The sequence below is a fragment of the Neodiprion fabricii genome, chromosome 1 (assembly GCF_021155785.1).
Source record: "Neodiprion fabricii isolate iyNeoFabr1 chromosome 1, iyNeoFabr1.1, whole genome shotgun sequence".
Classification (NCBI taxonomy): Eukaryota; Metazoa; Arthropoda; class Insecta; order Hymenoptera; family Diprionidae; genus Neodiprion; species Neodiprion fabricii.
In genome coordinates, this window is record NC_060239.1 from 24,942,045 (window position 1) to 24,956,048 (window position 14,004).

General features: G+C 44.3%; 1 protein-coding gene across 2 annotated transcripts; it reads right to left on the bottom strand.

The window, feature by feature from the left end:
• Positions 1–3,675: 3,675 nt before the first annotated feature.
• Positions 3,676–13,392, bottom strand: LOC124188111 (muscle segmentation homeobox-like). Of its 2 annotated transcripts, none has more exons than XM_046580476.1 (3): positions 11,732–13,392; positions 7,909–8,105; positions 3,676–4,706 (listed from the first exon to the last, which is right to left on the bottom strand). In XM_046580476.1, the coding sequence occupies exons 1-3, from the start codon at positions 12,702–12,704 to the stop codon at positions 4,461–4,463; spliced, it is 1,416 nt and encodes a 471-aa protein (XP_046436432.1). In that variant the 5' UTR covers positions 12,705–13,392; the 3' UTR covers positions 3,676–4,460. The 2 variants fall into 2 exon arrangements, with proteins under 2 accessions (XP_046436432.1, XP_046436431.1); XM_046580475.1 differs by having other exon boundaries at positions 7,909–8,117.
• Positions 13,393–14,004: the final 612 nt, after the last annotated feature.

Below are 14,004 nucleotides of genomic sequence, written 5' to 3' on the forward strand. Positions count from 1 at the left end.
CTATTTTATCTTAATGATTTTTCGAGAAAATTTCGTCATCCATTTGCAATTGAAATTTCGACCAAGAAACCTGCATTCCTTTCAGTTTTATAATTATCGCATACGAACCGCGCGATGAGGTCGGAACCACTTTCGTCGTCGCTCTCCGATTTCGATGACCGCTATTTTCAATCCATCATTGGTAGGTACAATTACGCTTACGATCAACAACAGACAAGTGCAAGCGCGCAGTAATCCCGACTCGAATCGAATACAAGGATCTTACCGATCCTGAATTTCAGGATTAATTTCTAATCGAACGTTGAATTTGCCTTCTTGATATTCAGGCCACCGTGCGGATCGTCGTCGATCTTTCGATCGTTCGAACATACACGTCCACCTCTCCTCCACGGAGCACAGCATAGTTCCTTGTTGTCCCTTATATGTAAATTTATGTACTGCCGGTAGCAGATATACGGTATACGCATGCCCAGTGGGACCGCGCGAGCACTGACAATTAATTAAAGAATAATTTCTTGTCTTTGCGATGCCCAGAGGAGCGTCAGGCAGTTGGCAGCCAATTATACCTCCGGACGCGTTTCGAATAGCAAGCAGGCGTGCAAACCGAGCGAAGCTCCGCCGCTGCCCCTTTTACCTAAGAGCGAAATCCGCTAACTTTGCGAATAGCGTTCGAGAGAAGCGAGAGAAGAACCGTTTTACCTCCTCTCTTCATCCGCCTGCAGAAGGCTTCCGTTCTACCGATATAACGTAACTATATGTATATACTGAAAATAAAATCAAGTTGAATGAAACGGATGAACAAAGTGAAACGCTTATCTCACATTCACGTATACGTAATATCAAAGTTTATTTTGCAACACGTTAGAAAGAATTTAGAAGGTTCGTGCCACACTTTATCCGTAAAAGACAAAAATGAACCTTTCAATATATGTGCGGATGTGAATGTCCGTTCCTTTTTCGACGATAAACTCGACGAAACTGGTATTTTTATTCGTTATAGGTATTGCAAAGACAACTAACAAGTGGCAGCGAGGTGGGAATCCTCTCGTCAAATTAACATATCCTTATCGTTCACATTCAAACTGATCCAACCGGGAATTAAGAGCGATAAATGATTATAGGTATGCACGCTCACCTTAACGATCTACAAATATTCACACCTCATTTGCATTCGCAATTTTTGGCATTTGTGCAGAACTCGAATTTATCGCCGAGTGCCACTAGCGAATCACTGTTTTTTATTAATTTTTTAACAAAATCGTCGTAATTCTTGCAGAAAAAAAAAATCGTAAATAATCCGAAGGGAGAAAAATGTCTATTATTGAGAGTAATTCTAGGATTCCAACATTTAATCGCGTGTAAACGAGCATAAATTTAGAATCTCAAGAGAAACGAGTCGTTCAATGGAAAAATGATGCTTTCTTCACTTCTACAATTACCCTGATAATATTGGAATGAAACGAGTTTCAAAAATACCGGGATCTTATGTCATCGTGACCTTTTTTTTCGACTTACTGTAAAATATTTCTACACCCGCCTGACAAACTTAAACGTAAAAATCTGCGAAGTGAAAAATATGTGAAAAAAAGATCGAAAATGAGGGAGAAAAATAGCGCAGACCCAATTTGAGCTACCGGCGTTGCCCGGATTTCGAGCGACGAATCCGATAGGCCAGGAACAACGGACCTCTCGACTCTCCGAGGCGATCAAAGTGCACCAGTCCCAGGCGGCAGCTCCTTTGATCGAGAGAGGCTGCAAACAAGAGAGAGCATCGGGGACCCGGGACCCCGCAGACACGGGAGGAAGAGGTTTGGCGGCGGGCAGTGGTAGGTATATTTTATAATTAGTCGCGAAGGCGACCGTTCGATAAATCAGTGGCGGCGAACGGCTTAAAACTTAATTAAAAAATTTAGTCAAAAACCAATTAGCGGCCTCGAAGAATTAACATATTTTTAATTACCTCCCGAACACTTTCGTCTATACCTGATTTAAACGGGAATCTCCTGTCCTGCACATCAGCTGCTTCTACTAGAATCGACCGCCCCTGCAGTTTCAAATGGTGAAACAACCCAGTCTGATCGTAAGTCTTCGTCTCGATTTTCAACTGATAAAACCTCATTTACGATGCCGCGCTACGTATTTCTCGAAAATTCATCAATCATTCTTTTCTCTGCCATAAATTTAGAGAAGTTTTCTGCACTACTGGGGCCGAGTCGTTATACGTTAAATCTACCCTTCTTCTTACTACAAGTGAATGAGCGTATAAGGTGGTTATTTAGTAAGTCCAAGGTCTTTAGATGTACACGAGAATCGGGCTGATTGTTGAAAAAGAGACGTTGCCGACAATTTAGAAAAGATTTTTAATGATAAGTACGACGGTGTATCATAGGTTACAAAAATGTGGCGTCTGGAATTTCATGATATGGTGAAAAATTCGAATATCGTGAATCAACAATAACAACATGCAGATTAAAATGTTCATTTTTGATTGAAAGAAATCTATTGTATATTGAAATTTATGAAAATAATGCAACTATACACTTGCTATTAATTTTATCTGATGACAACGGTGTAGTCAAATGAAAAACTTTGGACAGAAATTTGCTCATAAAATTGTGATCCAAAATGTTCTTGAAATTCATGAATTTTATCATATTTATAATTTCACATTATACGCTTCTTCAAAAGGATGTTCTAATAATTGCAGAGTCAGTAAAGAACCACCTTAACACCTATAAGAAATTAACTATTGATTTAAATATTTTATATACGATAAAAAACTAAGAGACTTCGGTTTCGAAAATTAATGATTTATGTCGAGCAATCAAGTGTCTCAAACGCAATTCGCGCAAAAAGCAAAGGAGACTGAAATCTTGTAGAAGTATTCGAAAACAGATATCCCATCTACCCTGAATGAGAAACGAATCGATAGTGATAATCGAAACTTCAGGTTTGACAGCCACGCAATATACGCTTGTTCGACCTTAAACGACGTGTCACAATTTTTCAGTCAGCCCGTTTTTAGTGACGAAAAGCTCACATTAGGAGCCAGAAAAGAGCCGATAACTGATTTGAAGAAAACATATTGAAAAAATGACCGATCAGGGTCGAATCCCCCGTAAAACGTAAAAGCAAGTTGAAACAAAAAAGGAGAGAAAGAAAAAATTTACGCACTGCGTACATGCGCGTAGAATTACGCGATCGCCGCGTATACCGGCAGTAAAACGACGACGTCGTTAATTGCGCCTACCTTAATCGGGGTTTAATTACCGACTCGGTTAAGTACAACTAAGTCGTTCTGCCGGTAGGTGTGCTCCGGCTGAAGAAATGCATAATACACGAATGTAAATACGTGTTAAACGAAATTCAGTAGCGTGTTACAATTTCTTCTCCGTTTAATTCTAAATTAGGAAAGGCGTGCGGTTTATAAATGCATGACGTCGAGTAAAATATTAATCGGCTTCACGGCGTTCGTTTATCGCCGGCGGACGTTTCATTTCCGTCTAAATAAATCCAATCGCCCCGTAGTAATTAAACTTGTCATTCCTTTGAAATTATCAGCCCGAGTGCAACGCGCTGCGAGTGTTTGTGGAACAACTGCTTCTGAACGTTACAATCACGTAAAACAGATTTTCCGATGTCCAGCCGGTTGATCGAAGGTTGCGGATCTCTGGATTGAATATTGAAACCGTTTTATTCTTCCACTGTTATATAGATAATCCCATGGATAAATTACGTGTCATATTAGGTACATTTATACACGCTGTATAATTTATAGGATACAGAAGAACTTGTCACTTACGCATAATAATACCACGGTACGGACGTTGTTGTTCTTTGCTTGTTGTTCGTGTTGTTGTTGCTTTTTCCTCTGTTTTCTGTGTATTAAATTATTATTATTATTATTATTATTGTTATTATTATTATTATTATCATTACTCGTACCATCAGTACCCATTTTTTGTATTATTAATCTTACTATTTATTATCATTATCATCATTACCAATGCATTATATTCAAGTATTTTACATCTCGTTTAGAATCATATATTAATTATTATATGCGATAATCCTTACGTATTTACACTATGTACAGTCGCGAGTTCGTATAATATAACCTATATTTCATCTGACATCAAGAGCCACGTTTTTATTTTCGATTTCTTTTTCTCGTACGATAACGATAATTTTATTTTCGGTCGATTCTTTATCACCGCTACGTACGTGTATAAAAATTGTTCACTTTTGACTCGGCATTTCATTTTATACTTTGTTCAATGTCAGGTGACCGTTTTCCGATTTCTTTTTTTGTTCTTTTCTTTTTTCTAATGATTTTTGTATTTCAAATTCTCTTTTTTCTCTTCAGACCTTACCTGAATCAAATAAGAGAAGAACAAGAATAAAAAAATAAAAAAAAAAGCACGTCATCTCGGCCCTCACGTCAGTCCACACTTTAAATTCTAAGGCCTGTGCCCGGGGGGCGACATGAACATCGCTGCAGCAGCCGCGGCGTGCGGATGTCTCGCCATGGCGGCGGCTATGAAGGGTGGCATGCCTGGTCCACCTGGGGGACCAACGCCAGGGAACATGAGTCCGGAACCGAAACTCGGATGCAGTAGAGGCCTGGCCGATAATCTCAGTTTCTCAATTTCAGCTTCCTGCAATCGTTTCGCCTTGGCGCGCCGATTTTGAAACCATATTTTCACCTGCAATTAAAAATTATTCGATAATTAAGCAGGCGACGATCAATGCTGGTTCTTATACAGTGGACGATAATTCGATATTTATTCATGCCTATCGATGTATCGATAGATAACCGAGCGTCTACGAGCGACTGGGAAACTGGTTTTTGATTACATAACTTTTAGATTTTAGGTAAAAATTATCGTTTAAATGCACGAAAAAACATCGGAATGGCTTGTGAGGAAGATAAAAGCGGACGAAAGAAACTTTGAACATGAGATTTTAAAAGATGCCAAGCATTTTTTACACCTGGGTTTTAGGTGAGCATTCTTGTAAACGTCCAAATACCCACAAAGATTTACGGACGAATAACACATCGCGTTGTTATGACTATACGTACGAATAACAATTAAATGTGCTAATGTCATTACGTTTCTTCGAGTTGACAGGCACGACGGGACCCTCCGATTTACCTCTGCAATTTATGAACTTTGGTTTACGGCTAATTTTCACTTCAGCGGATGTGTGATCAAGCAAGACAAATATGAAACAGACCCAACGTATAATAGTGACTAAATTCAACAGCCTTCGAACTAAATTCAGTGTATATTCACGGTTTGAGGTTGCAGTGTTGCAGAGATTCGACCGTGTGAGTATAATGACAAGGTGTAAACCCGTAACGATCTCATATTGGATAAAATATGCGTCGGAGTAAAATTCGTTATTTTTTTCCTGCGCGGTCGCCGAAGCGGAACATCGAAGTTTTGAACGGTGAATAAGCATTCAAAATTGAAGTAAACTCATGCATTGCCAGTTTAAAAGCATGAAATCCTGGATAAGATCAAAACGTAAAAGAAATTGGTCTATTCAACCGTAAATTTTTAAAATACACGTTGTAATTTTCTATGAATTTTTTCAATTACAGTTGTCAGAAAGCTATTTTAAGTATTGTACATCTAAAACGTTCGATCTCGTAATAATCTCACATATTTGGTCATTCGTCAACTTTGAACGTGCCTCGACTAATTTATTTAAAAGTTGTACCACGTTTTCAGTGCTTCATCCAAATTGATCACTCGTGTCAAATGATCCAGAATTACATAAAAATTGAATAAAAAATGGCGGGTGAGAAGTGCGAGATGGCTGACTGCGTGATGCCGTGAAAAGGTAGAGTGTATAAACGGCTGCAGCCTCCGAACGGACCGTTTGATATATAATACGGATAGGTAGGTATATAGCCACCGCAGAAATCAATACGTGACCTCCTCTGAACCGCCTCTCAGTTTCCCAGCTCTTCAACCACCTCCAGCAACACAGTGCTTCGACTCGAACCTCGTGTTCAACGCGTAGATGAGTTGGTAATTTCTCATTCGAAAACCGTTGAGTTTTTTTCAAAATTTAGATATATTTCAACAAAAGTAAAACCAACCGAAATGACAAAAGAGGGAGAAGTCACCTGTCACTATGCAATTGATATCCGTCGATTTTGGAATTGATTTTTGAGAGAACGAATTTTCGGCGACAATTGTCATGATATTCGAGTAAATGAACCGATATCTTTGAAACCTGATATGATTGTTGAGACTTCAGTAACAAAGGTTATCGAATTGTGGACTAATCGTTTTTCATGATCTGGTTTGTGAGGGTCAATTGGCTCGTCACATCGTACGGTGAAAAAGTTGACATATCACTTGGAATTTTATTCGAAAGGTTGTATATTTGATTGGCAATTTGATATCCACACTGTATACGTTCCGCTGGCTAAGGGATTGAAAGTATACGTTTATAAAAGGACTAAAATATCTGGAAATGAAATTAAAAAAACACCATAAGCTCGCGATTATTCATTTGTACTAAACGATGATGCAAGTACATTCAGACGTCAAAAAAAAGTGTAACGACTTTGTCAGTACTTGGAGTAAAGTAACTGCCTGTAAATATACTTTGAGCTGAGAGCGTGTTACGAAAACGCGGCGAGCAAAGGATTTGATAATGAATTCCTCGAAGTCCTGAAGCGTTACAAGCTACTCGAGAATATACGCAGTGCATACATAAGAGTGCAGGCTTAAATATAATTCCGCTATGCATCCGCGCACCCGAATTCGTCCTTGTCTATTTCCGAGACGAATAAAAGTCGCCGCCGTAACGATTCCGACTGACTTCTCGGGCGGGTCAAGTATGCACAGCGAATCGAGTTTAAGGGTGGAAAGAGAGACCCGCCGGTATTACAAGGTGCCTCGACGCCGTGAATAACGTCCCAGGAAAACGAGGAACCGCCTTATCTCGAAACCAAATGAATTCAACCTGGTGTCGCTGAAAGCTTCATTTCGTCTGACGCATTGTAATGCAACCCGAAAGTGCATCGAGGCACGCCAACGCGGCAAACCGGCGCTGTTTAAGACCGTCTTGCACGTAACCTGCATCCGACACAACCACCCCTGCACCTGATCCGTTCGCGTATGCGATAACGGAAGTCGAGTCGGGCAAAGGGAGGCGCGAACTAACAAGAAGAGAAATCCCCGGTTTCCACGGGGTGAAGAACAACTAAACGGTGGCGCAGAGGCAGAGAGATTCCGATTGTGTCAGTCCGGCCAGGTCGCCATTACCGGGCCGGCAGGTGTCTTTAAATTATTTTACCCGGCGCATACGGGACGAAGATTTATGGCTCGGGCTTCCGTCGATTCGGGCCGAAGTCGCGCCGCGCGTAAGGACTACTAAAAAAAAAGCTCGGGTAAAAGCTCCGCGGTATCATCGAAAAGCTCGTCAGCTATGCGGCGCAGGGGAGGTAGGGTGGGTTTGGTGCAGCGTGATATAACAGCGCAGCCCCGACTCGGAAATCGATATTTGACTAATTAGTATCGGAATGCGTTGCGCGGTGGAGTGAATTTAACAACCTCAAATTGTACGATAAATTACACGAAATGTCAGACGAGCTTCAAGGCACGGGATCATTTTTACGACTGCTGTACGTTGCACCCGTTCTTCGCCGCCGTCGCGGCACCGGCAGCCGCGCCGGAACGCCCTGAGACAATAAAGAACAAGATACACCTCTTGAGAACCGGTAATCAGTTGCTGGAAAACGATTAAGGCGTGAGGTTAATAACGAATCTTTCTCGCGTTTCACCGAAAACGTTATTTCGCATTTTTATACCCTGCCCAATTATAACGAATCGGGCTTCGTATTGACAAATAAGTACCCGATCGACCGGGAACGGTCCGACTTACCTGAGTTTCTGTCAGGTGAAGCGACGACGAGAATTCGGCCCTTTCCGCTATGCTGAGGTACTGTTTTTCACGAAACTTCTTCTCCAAGGACAGGAGCTGCTGCGTCGTGAACGGCGTTCGAGGCTTTCTGTTCGGCTTATGCTTCCTCAAGGTGCACCGAACTGGGCCTGCTCCGGGGCCCGGGAGTCTCAGGTCACCTGAAAAAGCTCCTATCCTTCAGAGATAAACACATCTTTAAGGAACTCTGCGAAATCGTGCGTGATTGGTAATCGTTGCCCGTACATTCCGCAGTCTTACATTCGTACTGATTCGCGAACCTTTGTTTGGACAGTATACAACAAATCATCCGTAGGACGTATACGTATTTCATGTAACCAACGGTAACGTTACAGAATGTATATCAACGCTCGTTTCGACGCTGCAAACTTCATCAATTGATATTCCATTAGCCGGGGATATGCATATTCATTAGCGTGAATTGATTGAGCGTTACGGCTTTCTAACGTTTATCACCATACGCGTCGAGGCGATATTGAATGTGCGTTACAGAGGTTGAATCCTAACCCATCCGTTGCATCTTGATCAAATTTGGCTGCCAATAATACCCATTGTCGAATCTCACCTTACGAACGACGGTTCGGACATTAGTCTTAGAACGTTGATAGACGTACCGCAGCCAGTATCGACTGAACTTACAGACGCAACGAGACGTCGGTGTTCTTGTGCCGCACACACGAGCCGTTAGATCTATCCTCAAGCGTACCACGAAGACGTATTGAGTGTAATTTGAAAGCAGCAGAAGGGACATGATTTCTGAATTACATCAGGAGCTAATTAACGATCAACGATCGCGGGCAAAAAGAAGTAGTATAGCTGCTGCTGCGGCACATTGTCGAGGTACAAGATAGCCGTACCCATACACGCGTAACGTCCAACATACACCACAGACGCTCTCCGTCCACCGTTGCAACTCGCATCGACCATCGATGCTCGGGTATTCCAGGATGTCGAACTAGCTCGGGAGAAAGAGTTGTGCGATATTATTCCGCGCGCACGAACGATCAATCTGTTTTTCCCGGATTATAATTAATTCCTGTTAATTACACGTCCGCAGATCTCGAAGAAATTGCATGTATAATTACATACGTATACGTATACATGCATATCCTACATTTCCTGGACTTGGAGGAATTTCATCTGGTATTTTATCTCGTAAAAGTTATCAGCCTATACGGGTGTGTGTGTGTGTGTGTGTGTGTGTGTGTAACGTCTGTATACTGTAACGACGAGTATCGATACCCCATTATACAGTTCGAGTTACGTTAATGGTCTCCCCGGGCAGCGTTCGTTCCACTGCAGATTTCAATTGACTGGCCACGCGCTTAAGGATTCGACAATGATCGAATTTCATATTATTCAACATGTAGCAGCGGCGATCGGTCAAACAACCGTTTAGCTTCAACGCGCGTTGGGATTCCTACCGGGCAACCGGTGCTGTAGACCAGTATTCCCTAGCTGCCAATTAATCGCCGTATAGCAATTATACGCCACTAAGGAAGTGTGGAGGTTGTACAGCGTTTAGAAATATTCTACACACACTCACACACACGCATACCTGTATAATATACACATACAAATGCCGGATCGGTGTCCAATGGAACGATAGTTGTGTTAATGACGAATCGTCCGGTGATTGGATATAATCACTTGGAATTTGTTTACAACTTCGAAGAGTAGTTATAGCACGAAAGTTTGAGGCACCCGTCGTCCGTTGAATAATGCATTAAATCGAATATACATTGATAAACTTTGGCACAGTTTGCTAATTCTGCAAATCGATAAGCGATCACTCCTAACGAAAGTCTTACATCTACCGCCAGTGGCGGTGGACGAATGAACAAATGACCGTTATATTTGGAATAGAAAACCCTTGACGTGAGGGTGCAGAGACGGGATTAAACGAGAGAGATGAGATCTCGGAAAGAGTTTCGATCGGTAGGTAGGTATACCGAACACGCGAGTCGACTTACGGCGCTCGGATCTGCTCTGGAAGTTCCCGACTCGGTTTGATGTGGGTAATTATGTCCAACGGGATGATGAATCGTTCGGAATATTTTGTATAACATTATTGGATGAGAAGCGGTCATTAATTCATTACTAATACCGAGAGATGGATAGATAACCGGGGTTATAAATTACGTCTGTATTCATCACTCCGAGAACGCTGCAGCGGGGCCTCTTCAGTGACAGCTTGAACAATCTATTTAGATATCAGTCCCAACTCTTTTGGGTATTTATACGAACGTCCACTCTGAGCGGCAAACTGCATTTGTGCCGTCAACATCGGTTCATCCGATACTTGAAACGGTTGTAAAAAGCTCAATGACTCACAGATTGTATTGCAAGTATCCGTACTTATTATTTCTGATTTATCACGCACCTTGCCTATCTCTCGCTCGCTTGTACTTTATTATTTCACGACGTTTGTGCCACTGCATCGGAATGAGTGATTCACTACCGGATTGCGGTCAAGTTGTCGATTGTTTTTTTAACCAATATAAATGGCAGTGTAACAACATATAAGTATCCTCTGAAGAATGGTCACGGGTTTACAATAAACTCTAAGTATTTTTTTTCTGTTCTATAACTGAGGTTGCAATAATTCTGTGAAAAAGCTGAACGGCACAACGAACCGACGATATTTCGGTATCTCACTTCAAAATGGATAGCACGCCGCTCACTAATTGGTTGTAATTAATTGCATTTTATATATACCTACACTTATAACTTTTATCTCTAACTCCATCTATATCTGTCCTCCATTTCGTTTGTTCTCCCATCTTCGTTCCACTCGGATAAACAAGTCTTTTCAATCTCGTTTTCTTATAATATTTCGCTCTTGTACAGGAATGTGATGCATGATCGCTAAACTTAACTTCAATTTGTAACATTGATTGTGTTTTGTACCACTTTGTACCTGAAAAAATGCAAGTTTTTGTCGTTATTAGACGATCGCATTTGATGATTGATGCTGTGTCGACGCAGGTGGAATCCAAAATGATGAATGGAGAATGGTATGTTCGGGGTTCTTAGTCATCTTGAAGAAAGTTAAAGGAGCGTATTCCCTTTAAAACCCTACGTGGAGAGCGATAAAACGGCGGCTAGCACCTCTATATATATATATATATGGATATCGGCGCGAGCGCAAACACCTTTACTAAACTAAACTAACAAGAGGGCAGTTTTTATACGGCAAATATACATTATGGATGTTCGCGTTATGTATGGCTCTATCACGCGGTGTGTTGGTCCGAGTGTGGCCGCAGCATCGAGAGTAACGCGAAGAGCGCTAGATCTGGACTTAACGGGTCGAGCCCGCGAGTTCCATCTTGGATTTTATGCGCCTAGAATCCCGTAATGGATCGAGAATTTCTTTCCAGGAATCACCGGACTTTCTTGTTACGGCTTTGCGAGCTTATTTCATTGGATTCAAAAACCCCTGCGCACTTGTTCAATTTACTCTATTAGACACGCCTGGAGGTATTTACATTCTTCGCTAGAAAGGTCAGTATATTGTTCTCCTCCGACTAACATGGTCCGCTGAATCGCCTATAGCTCTGCGGCTAGAAAGTTGCCGGTGCGAACCTAACCTAGCTCTCGGCTCTCTAATCCGAGCAAGGTACAAGGTGCACAGAATTCGCTTCCAACTCCGTCAGTACGTACAATGCGTGATGAATTACAAGCGGACCGAAGGAAGGCCGGCGAAACAGCGTCGAATCGGATTATCGTTTTCCTCATTTTCAAATAACCTCGCAGCTCTTACCGTTCGGACTGGTCGGCCCGCCATGTTGAGGGTAGAGATGTCCGTGGGGGTTGTGAGGGTGCGGGGGTGGGGGAAGCCACGCGAATCCTGCAAGGGAGTGCGGGAAGCCTCCGGGATTCCACCCGGGTCCACCGGGGCCCCCGAGGTACGCCCCTGGCGGCCTTTGAACGCCGGGATGAATCGGCTGAGGCACAACCGGACTGGACTTCTCCTTCTCGGGGCCGCCATCGGGGTCCTTCTCGATTTCGGAGTCGGAGTCGGTGACGTTGAGGTCCTCCGATTGTCCGACGCTCCTGACGTCGTGCTCCTCGTCGAGGTGCTCGTTGGCGCGATCGCCCTCGACGGACCGATTGGCCTCGGAGTCGCTCCTCTCGTCGAACTCCCTCCGCAGAACAGGCGACACCGATCTGTGAACGATCCTCTCCTCCTGGAGCTCGTTGTTATCGTCGGTGAAGTCGGTCCCTCGCCCGGGCGAAGAGGCCCGTTTATCCTGCTCGAGACGGTCCCTGACCCCGGTCAGACTGATCCTGATGGCTGGTGATGACTTCTCGTGACTCGTCCTTGAGAAGTCCCTCACGGTGAGTATTTCCCTACGTTCGCTCTGCTGCGGGCCGGTCAGCTGCTCGTTACGCTGATGATTGACGAAGGACGCGACTCTGTGCGGACTCAGTCGCACCAGGAGTTCCTGGTTGTGTAGCCTCTGCTGCTCCACCAGCAGTTCCCTGTACCTCGCTCCGACCCTCTCGACGTCGATGCTTTTCTCCGCGTCCGTTCGCTCATCGGCCGTGCATTCTCGCCTCGACAGGGACCCGGGCGATCTCCTGGTCCCGCTGAGCAACGAGTCGACGCTGAAGCTGATCTTACCGCTCCGAGGCTTGAGGCTCGCCGAGGCGGATGTCGAGGTCGCCATGTCAACGTCCTCGGAAATAGCGCTTCCGGTACCCTGGACGACGACACCCTCGGCGCCGCTCATCGTTCCGGTCCCGCCTTGTCAACCGCCCAGTCGCATCAATGTCAGGCGTATCATGATCAGCGCCTCTCTGTCTCGTTTACTCTCTGGAACTATTTCTGGTCCGTAAAATCCGTCCGGCCTCCCGCCGCTGATCTTCGACTTTCGGTGACTGGTAGGAGCGATCGTTGTCGGAACTTGACGTGAAGATCGAAACGTAACTGATCCAGAGTCTGCGTATAGCTGTTGGTCAAGTCATTTCGCCGAACCGTTATTCGATCGGTATCCCGCACGCATCGCGACTATACACAGTGACGATTGCGAAGCTGTCGAGGTGTTTTCAGAATCTGAGCAATAACGCGACCTGCGAAGTCGATTATATCCATAAAGGTCCCAGGCATGTCTTCACCACGATGATTTTCAGAAACACGTTGGTTTAGACCTCGTTCGTTGCTTTCACTCACTGTCACTTCACACCGAATTTACCGAAGTGCGGACGACCCGTCGCCTGCTGTTATCCCGCATCGGCGAAGCCGAGCGATTAAAAAAAATAAAATAAAAATGCGGCGAAGTTGAAAAGAAGAAATACCGTCGGGTCCGGATATCGTGTTAACCGGTACTGCCGCGGAACCGCACTGATTTCTCAGTTGGCGAGCGCACCTCTCCGGCTCTTCGGTTGTCGGCTCGGTTCTCACAGCCGAGCCGCCGCAAGCTCGCTGCCGGAAACGCCCCCGCAGCCTGAAAGCACTCCGCCAGTCCCTCTCGGCCAATGCGCGTCCCCCCGGGCGTTCGATGGGCGGAGCTTCGGTGGGCGTGGCCAATAATCTATGCCGACCAATCGGCCGCGGAGGAAATTGAAGCTTCCGTTTGAGCAGTGCGGTGGTGTGAGTCAAGGGTGAACGTGACGACTCCTAATTGTCTAATTCCCTCGCAGAGCTTCGGGGATTGATTGGCAATCAGGGTTATTGGGTTTGGCGGGTGAAGTAGGGGAGGAGGGGAGAAAGGACGGATGGGAAAAGAGAAGGGTGGCAGAGGGAGGATGGGGGGGGGGGGGGTTATTAATATCGAAACGTCGATTTCTTACGTCCTGAGAAATTGCTGATTGGAAACGCCGACGGAGTATTTTATTCGGTGACAGTCCACGATGATGTACTTGATCATCGCTGAAGAGTCCGATCTCTAGGTATCGTGCAATCAGCGTTACGAGTGGGAAACAAACTCGTACTTCACATTTTCGGAAAAATATGTTAGACCGTAAACGTTTTCGCCTGAATTCTTCTCACATACCTCGTAAAGTTTTTCACCCCCATGGGTAAAAGCTTGT